Below are 21,559 nucleotides of genomic sequence, written 5' to 3'. Positions count from 1 at the left end.
AGAGTCCCCAGCATCCAGCCCCTGGTATAGCCAGAGTGTGGAGATTAGCCCTGGAATATAAGCAGAGTGATTAGTACCAGGAATTGATATAGATATGATGCATCTTGCTGTCAATTAAATGGGGGAGTGAAGAAAAGCTGCACACAGGGATTCCATCTGCAGTAACGTGATTAGTTTGGCAGTGAACAAGTGTGTTTACTGAAATAAGCAATTGCTGTTTATATCTACAATTTCTCAGGCAAGAGTTCCCTGAATGGTTTTGATTACGCTCTTAGTGAGAGGAATTTAGTTTGGCAGTTTGAATTTAATCATCAAGTTATAAAGCGATCTAGTAATCCATAAGCCAGTGCTCTCGTTAATTTGCTACTGTAAATCTCCAGGTAGGTTTGCAGAGTCAAATTCATCATCCTTATTCATTTAACAAAAAAATACAGTAATTAAAACTCCCCAAAGCAGACCCTGCATTATCATATTATCACACTCTTGGATCCACCTTGCCGAGCCATTTCTACTGACCAACAACACACACCAGGAAGAGCAGGACTGGGAAAGGACAGCAGAATCTTCAACTCCAAACCAAAGCATGGCCTTTCCTCTTAGTGATCACAAGGGCAGAGGGGGAAGAAAAGCCAGCAGTGGTCTCCAGTTCAACCTGGCATATCCAAGAACACCCCATCTCACACCTGCCACCAGCCTGCTTAGGTTGATGCATTAAAGAAGGGCCCAAAAAACCAGAATGCAGCAATTTGGTCAGGAAGCAGGAGGATCTGGTACCTCCAATTTTCTGTCCCCATTAGCGCAGGAAGTGCTGGTGAAACGGCCAGCAAAGGCTCACTGCCCCACCTGGGCTAGGCAGGTGTCTGGGTGTTCGAGGCCACATCACAGAATGCCAGACTGGTTTGGGTTGGAAGGGACCTTAAAGATCATCCTCTTCCACCCCCTGCCATGTTCCACACCTTCCACTTCCCAGGCTGCTCCAAACCCTGTCCAGCCTGGCCTGGGACACTTCCAGGGATAGGGCAGGGGTGGAATGATATGAGCTTTAAGGGTCCTTTCAATCCATACTGTTCTGTGATTCAATGATTCAATTTCAGTTGCATAAATGTGACTCAAAATGTCAGCACATGTGTGTGAACAGAAAAATTAGTTGGGATAAAAGAACAAGTGGTTCTGTCATTCTGACACCATGACCACACTCTGTAAAATCCTGGGGTGTAATCTGTCTCTGGAAGTTCATAGTGGCCATCCATCCCCAGAAAAATGGGAACTCCCTAAATTCTGGAATACTGCAGATAATATGCAACAAGTGAGCTCTCCAGGTGACTCTTCCCTTCCAGCTCCCCTTATTTTACAGTCCTAAAAGTTGCAGCTGCCATTTTTGACAGTAATGAAGCCAGGCTGTGAAACCCCGGGATAAAGACTCTGGAGAGAGCATTATCAGCTTGGAGCAAGGCAGACAACCCGATGGGGAGCTCACTTGAAATGCTGGGGTTTATTTTCTGCAACAGTATCTGAAGCCATAAGCATCCTGGCTTATCCACTTCCCAGCTTGGCTCCCCAGAAATGACTCATCTCATTCCCAGCTGCTCCTCCTCCTCCTCCCCACAGAAACGGCCAGAAAAGGGATTTAAAAGCCGTTGTGGATGTGGCACTTGGGGACATGGATCATGGTGGCCTTAGTGTGGGGGAATGGTTGGACTTGGAGTCTTGGAGGAATTTTCCAACCCAAACAAGCCCCTGGTGCAATGATTGAGGAGGGAGTTCAAGAGCACAGACACTCCAACCCTGCTGGGAGGAGCAGATATGCCAGGGAAATCTGTTTTCTCCAGCAGCAGGATCCAGCACGCAAACTGAGGCTGGGATGTGCTGCACCTCTTTCTCTATCCAACATCGCCCTTGGCTGCTGGGGGAACTGCCTCTGTCCATGCACCCTCACCTGGAGCACTGCCCTGGAGTGAGCCCGGCTCACCAGGGCTGGGCTGTGCCCACCAGAGGCAACAGGAGCCTGCCCAACGACCTCCTTGGCACAGATCCTGTCCCCAGCCCTAGGAACCCAACAGGAGCTGGCACCAGGACTGTTTTGAAGCTGAGATGTTCAGAGGTAGCACTGGTGGTTTCAATTCCAACTTCTAAGCTTGAAAATACTGTCCAGACAGTGCTTTTACTTCAATCAGGTCTTTCCATTCCTCCTACAACTAAGCAAAGCCCACAGTGGCACCCAAAGGTCATTTTTTAAAACTATTTGTACAAGCCTGACATATGCTCTGACAGATTTTAAGTTTCCTATTTTATCAGAAATCATAATTAATACTTACGTGTTTGTTTCTATACTGAGAAAATTGAGAGAGGCCAAAAACTGTTGCTATGGCACCTCCTCCAATGAGAGCAGTTCCTTTCACTGCCTTCTGAAATGCCATTTTTTACTGGAAGAAAAGGAGATAAAAATTAATTGGCAGTTTTACCATGTCAGGATCTGGTACACACAGAATAGACCGTTTGAAGAAACTAATGACAATGTTGTGACAAGTTGAAATTTAGGGTAACAATGTCTTAATTAGAGACTTTCACTGCAATATTAATAACTTCTAAACAAAGTCTAGACAGAGGCAAGCCGGAGTGCTCTGGTGTTTGCTGAGAAAGCCGAAGGAGGAAAGGGTATGTAGATCTGAGTAGATACACACCCTCCACAGTGAGCCTTGAGTACGTGACAGGTACTGCCAACCCCAAGCCAAAGGCAGACCAGGAGCAGCCTGTCCCCAGTCACAGGGCCACCAAATCCTTATCCCAACACCACATCAGATCTGCTCCTCAACATCTCCTTCAGCTCCCCACCCGTCCCATCAAACTACTGCTACAATCCCAGGAGCTTAACAGCACTCCCTCCTGCCTTCCAGGCAGGAATTGTCCAGCCTGCCCTACCCTGGGATGGTGGTGGAGCGACGCCGTGCAGGCAGGAGCAGGGCCCTCAGCGAGAAGCAGCAGCACAGACAGGGATGGGATTAAGCGGCTCGAAAGCAGGGTGGCACTTTATCACCCAGCTCCTGAGGGCTTGAAACCAGCCCTATGTGGGTCAGGCAAATTCTTAATAGACCCAGTGTTCGGATCCTGAATGACCAATTTGCATGGGACTGACCTGAATCTTAAGCAGGCACAGCGCACTCCATCTTGCCGGCCCGCGGGGGCTCGAGCCGCGTTAGGGACAGCATCCATCCCGGCCGGGGATCCCACCAGCGCTCCGGGCCCTCCGCACACGGGGACACCCCTGTCCAGGCCACACATTCCCCAGCAGCCTCCAGACAACTGATTTAGCACCAATAAAGTTTAGAGCAGAGGCAGACGATGTGTGAAGCCCCGTGCCAAGACTGGAGCACCAGCAGACTTCCCACGCATGGGGAGCAGCCCCGGGGCCAGGCGCAGGGAGCCAGGGCAGTTCCCCATCCCAGGCTGGGCAGGAATGGCCCTGGCAGCCTCCCCTGACATTTGTCAGGACACAAACCCACAACCAGGGCACTTCACTCAACTGCTCGTGTACCTGCACATGCTGTACACAGAGACATGTTCCCAGGCTGGAATGCCTCAAAGGAAGAAATTCCTCCCTGTGAGGGGGGGCAGGCCCTGGCACAGGGTGCCCAGAAAAGCTGCGGCCGCCCCTGGATCCCTGGAAGTGTCCAAGGCCAGGTTGGACAGGGCTTGGAGCAACCTAGGAAAGTGGAAGGTGTCCCTGCCCATGGAACAAGATGAGTTTTAAAGTCCCTCCCAATCCAAACCTTGACCTCATTCCCTGAGCACTTTGCCTGCAGCACCCTCAGCGTGGGGGAAATTCCCCACACATTTCTGGCACAGGCATTCGATGCAGAGCTGTTGTGTGTACAAACTTTATGTAAGGGATCATGTACAGAAGGCCAAGACTTGCAGCTTCCCATGAGTTTTTCCAAAGACGGGCGTTTATGCTCTAGGAGATTCCCACCATGAGTCTTTCTTGTATCACATTTTCCATTTACTTCTTACTACGGTCACAAAAAGATCAACTTCGTCTTTCCTTTGTGCCGTGACAGGGAGGAGGGAAAGGGAAAGGTGACAGACAAAACCCCAGCAAGGAAAGCTCCTGGGAGGAAAGCTACTGTGGAGGCCTGGCCTCAAAGGCTACAGCACCTCTGTGAAAACAGGGAGGAAGACTAGGGATAGTCACAAAGCTGTACCACAAGATGGAATCCAGGACAGCACAGGAACTAAAAGAGCAGCTGGAACATTCCCGCTGCACTGGAGGAGCTCAGACAGTCGGCATCGCTCCCGTCCCACCTGCAGCCACGCGACACGGACGGCGACAGGAGTACTGCACACGCACCAGCCAGCACTGTGGGACACACACACCTCTACCCAAGGCTTCCAGGAGTCAGGAACAACAGCTCTGCTCTCTGAGGAGAGGTTGGTGGCAGTACCAGAGTAGTTTCACACCCCTCACGCAGCAGCAAAGGAGTCGCTTCGAGAGCCTGAAACCCTCCAAGGGCCTGTGCTGGAACACAACAATCCAGGGAGTTGAAAAGGAGTAAATTAGCATCTTCCAAGGAGCCATCTCACAGGTCTGCAGAGATGCTGCCTTGAAGGAAAACAAAGGGAAGTGTGCCCTTTCCTTGCTGTATGAGCTCAGGAAGAAGGGTGATGGCTGAAGCACAATCCCTGTCCATCCCTGTTTGGAGCCAGGGCTCCTGAAAGCACAGCCAACACTCATCCCTGCTTCTTGTCCCCTGGCTTAGACCTCTCCTGAGGCTTCCTTTTGGACACCACGGACACACCTGCCAGAGTTACACCATTCCTTTTCATGGAATTCGAGCACAAGGCACACAAACCACTAAGAAGCTCAATGATTGTCACCTACACCAGCTTCCTTTAAAAATGGTTTCCCAGACAGCTCTAAAAGTAATTTATTTTTGTTTTTCAAGGAAGAAAATCATTATCTTAAGACTGCAAGTTCTAGGAGGCCTTTTTAACATGAATTTTATCAATACTTGTAAAAAAAAAAATCCCCAAATCCAACACTCCCCTGCATTTTAAAAACTGAAGAAATAATGTAGCTATTTGACATTTATGTCTTTAGTTTGGGAGTACAAAATCATTACTGCATCCGCTTGAGGCCATTCCCTCCTGTCCTGTCCCTTGTTTCCTGGGAGCAGGGCCTGACCCCCACCTGGATGCACTCTCCTGTCACACAGAGCTGCTGGGAGCCCTACAAGCTCCTCTACCAATTCAGGCCATAAATATTCCTCTATGTAGATAAATGAAGGACAGCCAGACTTCAGCAGCTCATTAATTCCTGTTCACAGTAACGCAGGGACAGCAGTGGTGAGCGCCAGGGATGACCGTGGTGGGCACGAAGGTGCAGGCACACTGGGAATAGGGTCGGGATCGCTCCCAGCGGGAGCTGACCCTGTCTCACTGTGGGTACGGCTGTTCCAGCCACGCTGAAGGGACATTAGATGTGCCACAGGGAACAGCTTTCCCACTTTCACCATTCAGGTAGCATCTCTAACACCCAGGAAGGGGCTCGGTGCCCCTGTACAGGAGGATTTCTGGCCTCAGGGCTCCCCGCTTCTTGCCAGCCCCGGGGTGTGTGGCATTAGCTCTCCTCAGAGCTGAGAGCCGATTACAGGCAATTCTCCCGAGAAAGGAACTCTCCCAGGAGACCAGCTGCTCAAATTGCCACATCAATCTTGCTCACCATCCCTAAGAGAAGCTTATTCAGGAGGGAAAGGAAAACAGGGCTTAGCATAAGCCACTCCAGCACAAAGCCAGACAGGCATTCCAGCCCGGCAGACGGTGCTTTTACACCTGGAACAGCCCAGTTGCATCCCGGGAACCGCGAGCCCCCGTTTGCGAAGTGTGAGAAGATGTCTTTGGGTGAGGCTGGGTGAGCTGCGGGCACGGCAGGGGCTGCAGGCGGGCAGAGCCCGGGCACCGCCGTGCCAGGCTGTCCCGGGCTGTGCCCGGGCACGGCACATCCCGGCTTCTGCCCGACAGGAGCGGCACGGCACGCAGGAAACGGCACACGAGGTCTCCTCTGGACCGGAGGACGACTTGAACGCTGCCTCGGTGGCCCCAAAGCCGGAGAGAACTCGGAGGCTCCGAACAGACAGCCATGGGTTTTTGCCCCAGCTCTGCCCCAGACGGCTGCTGCCGGCTCCGAGCGGGGTACAGCCGAGCGCAGATGAAAGGGGAAGCAACGCAGCCCGTGTGCTTCCCACCAAGGCTGTGCCAGGGAAGAGCCCACGCTGACAAACCCCTCCTCTTCCGTGAGCAGGTACTGAAACCTGCCTCTCTTCCAAGCTGAGATCAATACCTTGTGACAGAAGCAGAATTTTATTTTAATGAAAATTATAATAGCAACCAGCATGAGAAGCACTACAGTCAGAAATATGTCATCTTTCCATCACACAAATATTCTGAGTCACCTTTAAAAGCGGCTCAGAGTGTTTTAGTGCTGCCAGTGCCATCTGATACAGTAAACCTGCACGTTAAGCCTTACCCTTGGTTTCAATAGAAGCCATAAATGGCACCTTTGGACCCACGGCCTCACCAGAAGGGCGGGCTGAGGTCCCTGCCAGGCTCTAGAACAAACTGTGGCAGGAGCAGGAGCCCTGGACTGGCATGGGAAGAGCCAGGAGCATGTCACGAGGAGTAGCTATTGCATAGAGTGATCTGTCCAAGGAGTTCAATAACCCCAGGGAACAGCTCCCAGGGAACAGCTGAGCACTGGTAAAGATTCAGAGGGACATTAGCTCAAACTGCTATTAAAGGATTCATGATAAGAAGAAACAGGTTTTAAACTTGAAAGGACACAAAGGGGCGGGGAGAGTAGTTACACAAAATGGAAACTACGTAAAAGATTTATCAGCGCAAGTTCCTGCTTTCAATTTCCAAAAGTTAATACAAACCCTAGTCACAGTAGGAACTGCTCCCTCCTTGGTGCCTTCCTTAACCAGCAGCTCAGTCACACTCACGTGGACTACAGCAACGTGTAATAGTCACTTCCAGAGGAGTCTCCCACTCCAGACCCAGGCTGGTGGCCAGCTCCCTGCCTCAGCGAGGTCCCCAGGTGACCCTCCCCAGGTATCAGACCCTGGGCCTGCTGTGTCCACCCTGGGCTCCACTTCAGCAATTAATGCACTGCTTACACCGCTTCACTTTCAACCCCATGTTTCAAACCCAAAAACCTACAAAGCACCACTTAACACCCTGGTTTTTAAAGAAGGGATTTCAACACCGGTCCTCAATGGATGCTTCTGAACACGACAAACCTCTGCCACCCGCAGTCCCCATGAGGCTGACACAGCTCCTGGGAGTGACTTGCCTCCTTTACTTCCCGTAATGCCCAGCCCAGCCAGCTGCCAGACTACTGTCTGAGTGTTCTTCGGAGTTGTGCAACCCACTCCCACCCGAGCCAGCAGGTGACCGAAGGGGAAGTGCCACAATCGCCAGCATTTCTCTACGCAGGTACTTTCTAATTACAAAGATATGGGGCTGGATCTGAGCAACCCATGGCCAGAGTTGGGGGAAAGAATGAAAGGAATGAAAGGAAGGGGAATGGGGGGGAATTGAGCCCCAGAGCCATGAGCTAGAGAGCAAAGCAGGATGAGTATTCCAGCAGAAGTGCAGGGACAGATGGATCGAGGCTGCAGAGCTGCGCCGCAGCAGCGTGAGCCGCCCCGCGCTGCCATCAGACACGGCTGAGACGCAGAACCCGGTAAATTGGGAGGAGAAACCCAATCTGTTATGTTGCATATCTGTGTGCTTTACGAGGCCATTACCATGGAATCCGGGTGCTTCGCATTCCATCGCAAACGAACACATCTAATAAAGTGAGTCATTCAATGCAAGGCTTAAAAATAGAAAACTTATAATCATCTCCACTACAGTTTGCATAACTTGCCATTGGCGCAGGAGCATTGTCTAATTCCTGCCTTCCCAAAGCTCCTCAGGTAAGTCTGGGATGATGAGAGGCGCAGACCGATGTCCCTCCGGGCTGAGCTGAGAGCCCTGCACTGCTCCTGCCTCTCCAAACAGCTGCACTCCTACGCTCAGCTCCCTCTAATCCAGCTCTCATCCCTCTGGCAGGGCTACTTAGAAGGTGGCCACGGTGACAGCAGCAGCAGCAAGGCCACAGTTAAGTTCTGACTGAGGGTACTTTCAGCCTTTAAAGCTGTACTGGTCTGTTCCTGGCATTTTCAGGGTGTGTCAATGCAGGAAGTGGCCAACTAACAAGAAAAAGGGGATGTAACCAGAAAATAGCCCCATTAGCACTCTCTTAACCAGGTCGTCTACCAGCTATCACTCAATTGCCTTTGAGCAGCCGGGAGCGGTTAATGTTACACAGGATGTCAGGCCAGAATAACTGAAGTAGCTGAAAAGGAACTGATTAAAGCTTAAACCAGCCCAAGCTGGAGATGCTTCCCCTGCAAGGCAGATCTCTGGTGAGGAACAACACACCCCAAGGAAGGGTTCCTGAGGGTCCTAACACGGCTGACACAGCACAGACACGTCCATCCTCCAGATCCTCTCCTAGAGCCTCCCATGGCCACTCTGGGTTCTCAAACACAAGTTAGGACACTGCAATTAAAGTCATCATCCAAGACCACCTCTCCAACCAAGCACAGGAACATCACCTGCGATTATCCACAGAGTCACGGGTCCCCTCAGCCAGCGCCACCCCACAGATCTGCAAAGTCCTGCAGACAGAATTTAAACTCCCAGTCCCCCCAGGCCACCCTGTGCCGGTAAGTGGAAGCCAAGCAGCACTTTACCATATGGGGAAAGTCCTTCCCACGCTCCAGTACAGGCAACCAGCTCGGCTCTCATGCCCAAAAGTGGTTGTAGCATTTGTCAGGCACAAAAATAAAGGAGAAACAAAGCAGAAAATAGGTATCCTATCCTCATTCCTCCTCTTGGTCCCGCTGCTTCCAACTACTTCATCTGCCTTCTGTACTCAGACACCAAGATATTCCCACCCGGCATTAGATGACAGAGCAACTGCTGTAAACTCTGTCCTACAAGGAACAAACTTTTTTGGCTCCTCTTTCGAGTGTCTGCATTTTAGCCTAACCACTTCTTTTCCTTCTGTTTCATTACCCTCCCACAAACTAAAAAAATCTTACAGATGATGAGGGGAAAAGTCTGATGTGCAAATCCTGTTTGGGATTTCAATAGCAATAGTCTTTCCAGAGACAGTAGCATGTTTCTGGGAACGAGGTGACACTACAGACAGGGATGGCTGTAATCCCAAGGTCTGTACCTAAGGACTAACAGGAATACAAAGAAACACCAACAACAATAGGTATTTTGAGCTTTCCTACCATACAAACATCACAATATATCTACCCAGATTAAAGTATTTCAATTCCCTCCTGTCCTACTGGAAGGAGTGGGAAGCCTGGTCTCCAGCCTGATCACTGACTAATGTGTGCAGGACGATTTCCATACTTGTGTGTTCTTGTGCCAATGTTGTTTTAACTTAAACAGTTCCAATAGTCATTCTCGCTTTCACTGTTGGTGGGGGTTAATATGGGCCATAAACCACACACACAATACAAAGACTGTAAGTCAGTTACTGTCATTAGAAAGAAATGTTCTTGTTAGATAAAGTTAATTTATAGCTGTTGCCCATTGTTTTGATATTCTTCATTCCCCTAATTTTTAATGCAGATATTTGAATAGACAGTCTACCTGTTCAGCTTGATCCTAATGCTGGCACTTTATCCCTGGTTTTCCTTCCCCTCCCTAGTCAAACGCTCAAGGGGCAGGGATTAGAAAACAAGGTGTTTTGCTTTTTACAAGACTGGACATATACCTGCACACACAAACAGGAACCTGCTCAAAAAATAGCTACAAATTAGGTGAATACTTAGGTGTGGCAAGGAAGTAGCCTAGTTTTATATCCTGGGATACAGATTGAGACCTGATAGCACATGCAAATCTAATCCTGGAGGAGGGGCCTGCGTTCAGAATCACTCTGAAATCAGAATACACGCTTGGTTTGAGAAGCTTTGCAAAGCAAATAAAAACAACCCAGTCCAAGGCTTTGGACTCCATCCACAGGATCTGGTTGTGATTCGGGGTGAGTTCACCTGGAAACCCCTTGGAGAGAGAGCTCGGGAACCTGACTCAGAGAGAACCATTCAGGGATATGGAATGCTTCCAAAATCAATACTGTGATGTTGTGGAAGAGGTCTGATTACAAACTGTCTGTTTGTTATGTAATAAAAGCTGTTTCCTAAAGTGAAGCTTTTTGGAAGAAATAGGCTGCATCTAGATCACCAAGAGCTAATTAGTGGAGCCCTAGAGCCCAACAGCTGCTGCAAACAGCTCTGTGGTCTCTGTGCTCTGCCGTGTTTACCCCAAGTGGCTCCAGTCTGAGCCACAAACACCCATGGAGCAGTGGCAGTGCAGGAATCCTTCCTTCCTTAAAGGGTAATCTTCCACTTCTGTCCCACTTGCTTCAGCTTGCTTTTTCTAGCCTTTAATTTTTATTTCACAGAACCCCAGAAACACTGAGGTTGGAAAAGCCCTCCAAGCCCATGGAGTCCAACCTGTGCCCCATCCTCACCTTGTCCCCAGCCCAGGGCACTGAGTGCCACGTCCAGGAATTCCTTGGGCACCTCCAGGGGTGAGCACTCCAAACCTCCCTGGACAGCCCCTTCCAAGGCCTGAACGCCCTTTCCATGAGGAAATTCCTGCTGATGTCCAACCTGAGCCTCCCCTGGCACAGCTCGAGGCTGTTTCCTCTCGTTCTGCCCCTGTTCCCTGGGAACAGAGCCCAGCCTGTTCCCGTTTCCCACCTTGGCCACCCCTCCCACTCTCCCGAGCGCGCCCAGCGAGGCAGCGCCCAGCGGGTCCCAGGTGGGCGGCAGGGACAGGGATCAGCACCCTCGTGCTCACGTTCTGCGCTCCCATCAGCTGCAGGAGCACACCCACGATGACACAGCTAATCCCTGGAAAACCACAGGTTCCAGCTACAACCAGGAGGCCAAGAACGTACAGTAGCTTAGTTAATCTATACAGACTGTCAGAGCTGTGGTTGAGACTGAAGACACATAGCCCATAAAAAGGGAAAATAACTCCCCAGGTCCCAAACTTCTGTGTGCCAGCACATAAAAAAGCACCAGGGTAGAAGGAAGATGTTGCTTAACTGAGCTACTTGGAAATGCCAAGCCCTGTTTTGAAACCATCAACTATGAGTGGAAGGTGAAAGTCACAACTGCAAACTGACAGCAGAAAATGCACATTTCTTCTAAATATTTGCTAAAGCTTGCAGAGACCTGTGTGGAGACAAAGCAGGCAGCAGCAAGGAACCTGTAGGAGCTGTCCTCTGGAAAACTGCTCTGCATGAATGGCCTCTGCACTGACCACATCCCGCCAGATTCCTAAATTCCTGTCAGGGACAGTCAGCAGGTGGAAATGGATCTCTAGAGAAAATACTACATTATGCAGCAAGGTCTAGTTCACAAAACTGTTATTATTACTGTGCTCCTGTGCACACACATAATTAAGCAAAACAAAATGTAAGTCCATATATATACAACCAAAGTAATGCTACAAATTAGATACAAGGGGTGTGAATCATTTTTCATGCACACTTGTGCCTACTCAAAACTTCCATCCAACTTCAGACTAAGTAAACTGCTAATTGCTTAACGTTAAAATGAATAATATTCTGGTTACTGCTATTGAAGGGGCAATACTGGACTTTGCTTTACATATTAACACTGAAAGATCCTGAAATATCTGACCAAGTCTACTGGCTAATCAGTCACTGCTTATCATGGAAAATTCCTGAAGAACTGTAACCATGAATAAGTAAGGAAAAGAAAGGGGCAGAAGGGAGCAGAGAAGAGAAGAGAAGAAAATGCAACTCCTTTGGAGCAGAGGAGAGTGCCTGCTTCCCAGCAGCAGGTGAAAGGAGCTGCTTCCAGCACACCTGTACTACCTGTTCACAGTAAACACTAGAGGAAGTCAAGCAGGGCGTCAATCTGGCTGGTTTTAAACCAAAGGTCTCCATACATTTACATCTTTTCCTGTAGAATTAGGCTTACAAATGTTTACTGATTGCTTAATAGAGGAAAGAATTCAGAGAAGTTGAGGACACCAAGCAATGGTCACACGAGTACATTCAGTGGAAGTTATAACTTACTTTCATTTTACAAAGTTCAGTGTAACTACAGCTATGCCATTTTTTACCAATAATTCATGTTTTTTAAATAATGGAAGATACTGTTTCTATCAGCTCTATCCCAGATAAAAAAATATAGTTCACAAGCTCTGCAACCTCCTTATTTATTATATATAGATACCTACAGGCACACAAGCAGCTGTCCTGGACAGAGAGACACTGGGGCTGGACTGCTCCTTGTGGGACATTCTCAGGGAGCACAGGGACAACCTGCACATGGGACAGCTGCCAGGGGCTCTGCACCACTTCCATAAAACTGCCACCTTTTCTTTGATTTTTTTTTTTTTTTTCCATATCGAAAAGCTTAAATAAAACAGGGGGAGGAGGCTGGGAGCATTTGGTAGTGAAAGCTGCTGTATAAGACCATAGAATCATGGAATGGTTTCGGTTGGAAGGGACCTTAAAGCCCACCCCAATCCACCCCCTGCCATGGCAGGGACACCTCCCACTGTCCCAGGCTGCTCCAAGCCCCAGTGTCCAGCCTGGCCTTGGGCACTGCCAGGGATCCGGGCACCCTGTGCCAGGGCCTCACCACTCTCGCAGGGAAGGATTTCTTCCCAATATCCCATCTACCCGTGCTGTTCTTGAGCCTTACACATGGAATGATAAAATCCCAGAATGGCTTGGGTGGGAAGAGACCTTAAAGATGCTCCAGTCCCACCTCTGCCATGGGCAGGGACACGTTCCACTGGACCGGGTTGCTCCAAGCCCCATCCAGCTTGGCCTGGAACACTTCCAGGGACGGGGCAGCTCCTCTAGGCAACAGGGTAGGATGTGGGGGAGAGGCAGCCAGGATGCGTTTGATATACATTTATAATAAAAGGCGAGCCCGGGGTTTAACGCGCGGCTCCACCCGCGTGTCCGGGCCGGCCCCGCTCCCTCCATCCCGCCCGCGCCGCCGCCGCGGCTCCGAACCCCCCGTGCAGAGAGAAACCCCGAAAGGCACTTACTGCGGGAGCCCGCGTCCCTCTGCGGGCTGCTCGCCGGCCGGCGGGAGGAGAAGAGGGGAGGGCGGCTCTCTCCCTGCCCGCCCTCCGCCTGCAGCAGCCAGCCAGGCTCCCCCGAGCTCCGCCTCGAACACCGCCCGCACCTCCCCGCCCTGCCCTCCGCCCGGGACCGCGGCTGCCCCGCCGAAGGCCGCGCGAGCCCCGCCGGTGCGGCCTGGACCCGCGGGGAAGGGCCCAGTGCGGCCTCCTCATCCCCGGGCTTGCGTGATGGGGGTCGCCGCCGATGGCGGCCCCTCCCCGGGGCTGCGCCGGTGGCGGTACCGGAGGCGGTACCGGAGGCCTCCGGCCCACGCGTGGAGCCTGGCTCCACCGCCCGCGCAGCTGATCGTGGTCTTCAGCTGTCTGGGTGTCATTTCAAGTCAGTAAACAACTGCAAGGATTGGATTTCATTAGTTCTGCAAAGTCAGTGATACTCAGTCACTGGTGATGGGAGCAGTGTTTATCCCAGGCATATTAGGGCTCTAAAAGGTGCTAAGATCTCAAGTGGCAGCTGGAATTAGTAGATACTCTGGCTTAGAAGCTGTCAACTGAAGGGAGAAGCGAAAATAAAAGGAAAAAGAACAGAAAATGATTCATTATTTTCTAAGGATATGTTTTAGGGTGTGTGTTTTTGGAGAGGGTGAGAACGGAAGAAGAGTAATTGGGATAGGGAAAAAATGGGATTTAAATGCAGTTTGTGGTGAATAATTTCAGCATGACCCAGCACACAAGTTCTGGATGTGAATGCCTACCTCATATATGTGTTCTAACATGGCACTAGATGTTGTCATTTCATCCATCTCTAACAAATAGTTGTTAGAACTAGGAGAGTCCCCTGTCCTCCCACCCCTCAAGGTCGTTGTCTACCAGATGTAGCTGCACTGTCAGTATTAATGTATGATAAATTTTGATGAATACACGACAGTTTATGAGTGCAAAATAGATCTATATCCAGTTTCCAAGTGAACATTTTCTGCACCCCAGCACTGCTGTGTCGCATCAGCTTTTTCCAACCTGCAAAGTCTTGAAGGGGGTAGAAAATGAGAACGTTGCACTACTCTCCTCATAAAGGGAAAGTGAAAACTTCATAAGGATCGCATTTCCCAAGCAATCTCACTTTCCAGGAGAGGTTCTCCACACCTTCACAGTGCAGCTACCAATAAACAGGGATGGGCAGTTCTCTTCCCTCCTTTAGGCTTCTGTTCAACTACCACTGTCTTTTTATCTTAGTTACTGATTGTTTAAGACTGGGCTTCATAAGTTTGAAGAGTAAAAGAGTTTTACAAGGTTAAGCAAAAAAAATGAGATGCCTGAAAGTATTGCAAAATTCATCCCTTTCAAGTCTGTTTTTTATTTAATGCCTGGATGAAAATATTACCTCCAAAGTCTCCGTGCGTGTGTCTTGGTCCCCGGGACATCTGCCAAGACAGGAACTTTAGATGCCCGAAATCATGTGCTCAGCAGGTGTAAATTGTGTGCAGGGAGAGTTCACCTTTTGTCCTCAACCCCAGAGGCAGTTTCTCTTCATTAGCAAGGGAAGATGGGGAAAAAGATTATCATCGTTTCCTGACTGCATGCCAAAGTTATGTATCATAAGAAGAAAATCTGTTCATACGTTCACAAATATGTTTTCTCCTAATCTGTCTTCAGGAAAATGTCTTTGTGAGCAGCAAGGGTGGTGACAGTTGCAGGAGAGCTGAGACAAAGGGACAGAAACAGATGCAGAATTTCTCTGCTGGGATTTTTCTAGCAGGATCCATGGTAGGTCCTCTCGTGTGAAAATCCAAGTGCTTAGTTGTGGCTGTGATTAGACATTTAAATCGGCCCCATCTGGGGCTGCGGGTGTCAGGTATCACTCCAAGTACAACCCTGTGGCTTCCCATCGGATGCTCAGTTTACCACGGGACCAGGATGTGTTGCTGGTGTTCAGGTATTTCCCCTACACTGCAGCAGATAAATCCATGGCTGTGTTCATGTGTCTGAGAAAGTGGCTCATTTTTCTATTATGATGTGTTATCATCCTGATCATGTCTGATTGTTCGCTGTCCCATCGAGATCCCACATCAGGGCTGAGCCGCAGAAACAAAGGCAAAAATTGCAGTTTTAGAAGAGTAAGGTCATGGGTCGTGTTATTTGTAGCAGAACAAACACCATAATTAATTGGCCTCTCCCTGCAGTGGCAGCACAGGAGGGAATGGGAGGAAGTGATGTGGAGTGTCTGTGCTTTCCTGGGGCAAACAGCCGAGCTAGGCCTGACGGACAACATGAATTTCGTTGGTAAAGAAAAGAAGGACAGTATCTCTTAGAAAGCGAGACTGCTTGGACTAGTCAAGAGTAGTTATTTTCTCTTTCAGTGTTTAAGAAGCTTTGCTGTGGCAGGAAAGATGAAAAAAAAAAAATCTATTAAATTTATTTCCTCTCCGTGTGCTGGAGTGAGAGACTGTATTCAGCAGATGCAAGGCAAAAGGCTCTTCGGAATTTGTGCTGTATTATTTTTTTCTCTCAGACATTGACGGATGAAAACCAGCCCTGGTGAATGCACATGTCTGCTGTTTATCCAGGTATTTTCTCCATTGAATTGATTAGGAAAAGCTTGGAAAACCTGTTCAAAGACATATACAATGAATTCGAAACTCCCAGCCTGATATCCATAATGAATAAATCCAGGATTGGAGTGTCCTCTTTGCTTCCAATGCCCATTTCCCTGGCATCGCCTTCCTGATGGCTTTCTTTTGGGACACTTTAGACAGTACCTGGAATGAAAATTTTCGGGGTGTCTGTGCATTTATAAGAACCTTACAGATTGCCAGCAACATCATCAATAATTGTGCTGGGAAAAGTTATTTTAAATAGCCACATATATCATTGTCAATTTGGTTTCAGTGACCTTTTGTGATCCAGAACTGTTCCATTGAACAAAAAAAAAGGATATGGGAAGATCCCAGAGTTTCTACCTTGCTGATACCTGGAGCAATCAACATTCCTGGATGTGAGTGGCTTCTCTCCGTGTCTGAAGGCCGTGGTGGGGATATCTCACCCCATCTTCCCTCAGCACCATTTTGACCATGCCAGCCATGCTGTACCTTCCCCGGAATTTCAGATTATGCCTTTTCATCTACAGAAGTATTTCTCCCTGAAGATTTAAATAATTAATTGGGACATGCCTAGTGGGTCTTGAGCTAAACTTCAGAGAGGCAGCAGATATGTGTGACCAAGTGACCTTTTGCTGTCCTGCTCGTCCCCGCGCGCTCGCTGTGCTCAAAGGGACGCTGTCAAAATTGCTAGGCCTTAAAACTTTAACTCACACTGACAAGTTGTTCTACATTATAAGTCTTCCCTAAGAGATTACCACGATTGTTTTGTTTGTTTTGTTCCAACCATCTTTGCTGAAGGCTCCACAATACGGATTCATTTGTCCTTTTGGGCAGGTGGATATTTTTAAATGCCCGGCTTATTCCGTGACCTGTTAAAATCGAGTTGATGTGCGTGTGCTCCACTCAGTGGAGAACTCGCCGGGGATGGAGCAATTTCTCTGCACTCTGGAAGAAGAGACAGGAACATGCTTGGGAAGCCTTTGTGGAGAGGCTTTAAGAAGCCATTTTGAAAGGCCTCTTGTTTTCTTCAGTGCTTTGGAAGTCTTGACTGGACCCCCCTGGTGATACAAAGTGTTACATACGTGTTAGTGAAACACCAGTTGGTTCTTACACAGAGGTTTGCTGTCTAGCTGGGTGCTCTGAGTTACTCCTTAGGCTTTACTTCTAAGATCTCCATTGGCAGAATCACAGGATCACTGAGGTTGGACAAAGCCTCCAAGACCATCAAGTCCACCCTCTGACCAATCCCCACCTTGTCCCCAGCCCAGAGCACTGAGTGCCACGTCCACACCTTTCTTGGACACCCTGTGGGGTGGGGACTCCAAACCTCCCTGGGCAGCTCCTTCCAATGCCTGACCACTCTTCTGGGAAGAAATTCTTTCTGAATTTCTAAAAATTTTCGACCTGCCCCTCCCCTGGCCCAGCCTGAGGCCGTTCCCTCTCCTCCTGTCCCTGTTCCCTGGCAGCAGAGCCCGACCCCCCGGCTGCCCCCTCCTGTCAGGGACTTGTGCAGAGCCACAAGGTCCCCCTGAGCCTCCTTTGCTCCAGCCTGAGCCCCTTTCCCGGCTCCCTGAGCTGCTCCATGTAGGACGTGCATGATTTAATACAGCTCCACATGAGAGGTGGATCAGAGCCAGCGGCTCGGATCAGGTACAGCTGTCCCATCACACGTCCCCATTTTCATGTGCCAGGACAAAGATTGAGGCGGCACCCATTTTATATCGGGTGACTGCACAGCCACAATCCCGCCACGTGACATGGGAACGCGTGTCCATGCCAGCAGGCAGGAGGGAAGGAATGATACCCACTGGCCACACCCTGGGTAAGCCACAGCTGCATTTTGAAGCTTGGTTTGAGCTGATTTACCACAGCCTATCAACCCTACCTTGTTGCTATCACAGTGCGCCGGCTGAACTTGGGGAGAGAGGCTGCAGGTGGCCCTGAGCAGCCTCCTGCTCCTCAGAGGGTCACAACAGAGTCAGCAGAAACACCTGAAGCTCCTGGGCTCTGCTCTGTCAAGCCTCAGCCAGAAGCAGGGACACCTCCCACTGTCCCAGGCTGCTCCAAGCCCCTTGTCCAGCCTGGCCTTGGACACTGCCAGGGATCCAGGGACAGCCACAGCTGCTCTGGGCACCCTATGCTGGGGCCTCCCCATCCTCACAGGGAAGGATTTCTTCCACACATCCAACCTAGATTTCCCCTCTGTCAGTGTGAAGCCATTCCCCCTTGCCCTCTCACTACCGCTCCTGATGAAGAGTCCCTCTCTGGCTTCTCTGTATGCCCCTTCAGATACTGGAAGGTCTGTGAGATCTCCCCAGAGCCTTCTCCTCTCCAGGCTGAACAGGCCCCACTGTCTCAGGCTCATAGGAGAGGTGCTCCAGTCCCCTTACCAACTTTGTAACCTCCTCTGGACTTGCTGCAACAGTGCCATGTCCCTTGGGGGCACACGGAACAGACCCATCTGCACTGAAGGTTGGCAGGGAACGTTCTCCCAGCCACTGTGATGGCTAAGATGAGGAACCCCTTAGTACTCCTTGTTTTGCTGGAGTAGGATTCTGATTCTTACTCAGCGGAGCTGATCCTGTGAGATTTTCGCCAGTTCCGGGGCTCTGGACCACCATTTCTAACGTTGCAGGTCTCGATTTCTCCCCCGTTCAGCACCCTCCTACTCACAGTCAGTTCTGAGGGAAGCCAAGTGGGAGCCTGGGTCGCACTGCTTGGGAAAGGGCTCCCAGACCATGTTCTGGAGTGACATTTGGGCCCCAGGGAGGCCTGTGAGTTGCCAAACTCCTCCTGGTTGACAAAGTTCCCTGCAAGACGTCAGCCAACACCCCCAGATGTTCTGAGCAGATGCAAAACACAGTCTAATGGACATGAGAAACTGTTCTCTGAGTTACTAACTACGAGTGCAAGGATGGGTTTCATTTCTGCTCTGGGAGCGAGTAGTGCGAAGTCCATCACAGTGGTGACCCTCTGTGCAATAATTCTCCAAGGAGTGGCGCAAGCAGCGTGTTCTGCTCTGCCCTGACCTGCCCAGAGAGCAGCAGGGCACTTGGGGACAGGGTTCAGAGGTGCCCTTGGCTGAGTTACCCATTGGACTCAGTGACCTCAGAGGGCTTTTCCAACCTCAGCCAGCCCATGATTCTTTGATTCCATGACTCTCTCTGAGGACACACTTCTGGGTCCCGTGAGGCTGTGCACAGATGTTGCCAGATGTCCCCTGCCTGGCAGAGCCTCAGCTCAGCAGGAATGAGAGGAGGTGAGAAAACAAAAGTAGGGGGGAACCTCCTCATGGCTAACTTCCAGACACAGTAAAATGGAGAATTAGGGCTTCTCAGTATGAATATCTTTTGCCTAAGTGCATGGGGGTTTTCGGTCCTGGGCTTGTCTGAGAAAACAGTTTTTCTAGGCTGACTAATCCAACCATAAGCAACAGCCTAAATAATAATTATTACTTACAGTTTTTATTATGTCACCTTCTGCCATTGGAAGCTGAGAAGGAAAGGGAGCTGTGCTGGGTTGTTAAATTGTGGAGTTCATGCATATCCAAACACAGGACACTGGAACGTGACCTGCAGTGCCAGAGTGCTGTTGGCTGAACCAGAAAACACCTGCTTCCTACCTTTGCAGAGGTGGTTGGTGGTAGGTGTTCCTCCTGCCCTGGTGCTGTTCTCGAGCACTTTTGTACATAAATTTTGTACATAAATTGATGTTCCCTTGACATGAAGCGCTTGTTGCAGCTTTTCCTTGGACTCTGGCTCATGTGCAGCTGTTCATGGGAGCATGTCCAAGACAAACTGAGCATCAGGAGTGTGCATCATTTATTTTGGGACATGGCATGGCTACATCACAGCACAAGCAAGGACTCACTATTGACATCACCACACACAGGCACAGTGTGCTGAAATGTCATCACCTGGCAAATCACAGAGACCATTGTGAGCATACTCTGATGATTCCTTTGTGGATCAGCTGAGCCTCTGAGCTGAGCCCTTAAATGCTGCATCCCCAGCAAAGTCCTTCCAGGATGGAAAAGGAACAAAAATACACATTTGTGACTTGGTCTGAAAGCTTTTAAATGTAAAGAATGATCACAGAACCATTTAGGTTGGAGAAGATCTTTAGGATAGGCTCCAACCATAGCGCTAGGTGTACGGAATCTTGAAAGCCTTCACCTGTAATCTCCTGGAGTTCTTCCATTAAATCACTCCTTGTTTATTCAAGGAATAATATTTGTTTATCCCTGATACAAACAGAATGCTTAGAAAAGAAAGAAGTTTTCAAAAAATACGCTGAGAAAAAAAAGTTTTAAAAATGATTACTGAAATAATGATTAGTGAAATCTTGCATCTGTGAGAGATGAACAAGACCAAAACCAACAGTCAGGCCAGACTCTGTGAGGTGTGTGATGGGTGCATTATACACTTTTCCAGGAATTTTTAATCCTCTAGAGAAATAATGTGTAACAGGCATTGCTATCTTTTAAAAAAACCTTTTTCCCTGGAAACGATGGCTCAAAAGTGCTGTGCGGGGCTGAGAAGCAGAATGGGCCCGGCGGGGTCGGTGACCTGGGGTGAGGTGCTTCAGCCAGGGGCGGGAAAGCGCTCCCAGGCGCGCATTGGTGGTTCAGTGGTAGAATTCTCGCCTGCCACGCGGGAGGCCCGGGTTCGATTCCCGGCCAATGCAGCTGCTTTTTGCCGGCGGAGGAGCCGTTGCGTTTTGAGGCCGCAGTGCTTTGATTTTCCCCGCGGGGCTCCCGGGCGGGAGGGAGCGGCGCCGGGCCTGCCGGGCCGGGTCGTGCCGGCGGCGCAGTGTTGGCCTGGTCCGGCGGAACCAGCGGCCGCGCGGGCAGACGGGGAAAAAAAAAAGAAAGAAAAAAAAAAAAATGTAACCGCCTGGAGATGCCGGGGATTGAACCCGGGACCTCACACATGCGAAGCGCGCGCTCTACCACTGAGCTACATCCCCGGCCGTGCGGAGCTTACCCCGGTCGCCGCAAATGGAGGGCGGGCCGCGGCCTGTCCCGGGGCTTGTCCCGTCCCCACACAACTCCCTCTGCCGGCACCGCGCTCGGCCGGGACACGGGCACGGATCCCCGGCCGGCACCGCCCCGTCCGTGTGCGGGGACCAGCAGGGCGAGCCTCGGGGCCTGGGGCAGCCCGCGGTGCCGATCCCCCCGGGGGTCCCCAGGCGGGGTCAGGACCCGGCAGGTTTGGAGCCCCGGTACTGACGGAGAGGAGCCCAGGCACGTTCTTTCCGTGGTGTATTCCCAGCAAAACCAGCAGCGTCCATTGGCTTGACAGGAGGTGCCCGGTGCCGCTGTTCTCAGAACCCAAGCGCCATCTCCATGGCAGCGCTGGGCGCCCTCGGTGTGCGGCTGAGCTATCCCACAGCAGAGCCTGCCAATGGCTTAGAACCTTAAAGCCCATCCCACCCCTGCCATGGGCAGGGACACCTCCCGCTGTCCCAGGCTGCTCCCAGCCCCGTCTGACCAGGCCTGGGACACCTCCAGGGATCCAGGGGCAGCCACAGCTGCTCTTGTGCCAGGGCCTCCCCACCCTCACAGGGAAAAACAGTGGATACTAACAGAACATATTTAATTTCTACTCCCACAAGCAGCCATACCGATCCCACAGGACCCTTCCCCACCCAGCCATTCCCATTTTGACATCCATAACCTTGGCCACTCAGGTTTTTCCATCCTGTCAGAAAACAGCACTTACAGCTTGACTTTCTTCCAACTAAATTTTAAGAAGCTGCTG

The 21,559-nt window shown here is 50.4% G+C and overlaps 1 protein-coding gene and 2 non-coding genes across 8 annotated transcripts in view; 1 reads left to right on the top strand and 2 right to left on the bottom strand.

The window, feature by feature from the left end:
* The window catches only part of GPD2 (glycerol-3-phosphate dehydrogenase 2), a 59,318-nt gene extending 46,064 nt beyond the window's left edge, over positions 1-13,254 (bottom strand). For 5 of the 6 annotated variants that reach the window (XR_011152066.1, XM_069021368.1, XM_069021364.1 and 2 more), the window contains exons 1-2: positions 13,168-13,254; positions 2,316-2,423 (exon numbers count right to left, since the gene is read on the bottom strand). Coding sequence is in view for 5 of the 6 variants with exons in the window: in XM_069021368.1 (XP_068877469.1) it covers positions 2,316-2,417 (102 nt within the window). In the remaining variant the exon portion in view is untranslated. Of the gene's footprint in view, positions 1-2,315; positions 2,424-3,133; positions 3,153-13,167 lie in introns of those variants that run through there. The other variant, XM_069021365.1, reaches the window with a different exon arrangement.
* Positions 13,255-20,412: 7,158 nt separating this feature from the next.
* TRNAG-GCC (transfer RNA glycine (anticodon GCC)) lies at positions 20,413-20,483 on the top strand. The gene has a single exon. It is a non-coding gene; the product is annotated as a tRNA-Gly (tRNA).
* A 210-nt stretch (positions 20,484-20,693) lies between these two features.
* On the bottom strand, positions 20,694-20,765 carry TRNAA-CGC (transfer RNA alanine (anticodon CGC)). Its single transcript has one exon. It is a non-coding gene; the product is annotated as a tRNA-Ala (tRNA).
* Positions 20,766-21,559: the final 794 nt, after the last annotated feature.

Source organism: Aphelocoma coerulescens, chromosome 7 (assembly GCF_041296385.1).
Source record: "Aphelocoma coerulescens isolate FSJ_1873_10779 chromosome 7, UR_Acoe_1.0, whole genome shotgun sequence".
Classification (NCBI taxonomy): Eukaryota; Metazoa; Chordata; class Aves; order Passeriformes; family Corvidae; genus Aphelocoma; species Aphelocoma coerulescens.
This window is presented reverse-complemented; position numbering and strand designations above follow the sequence as displayed.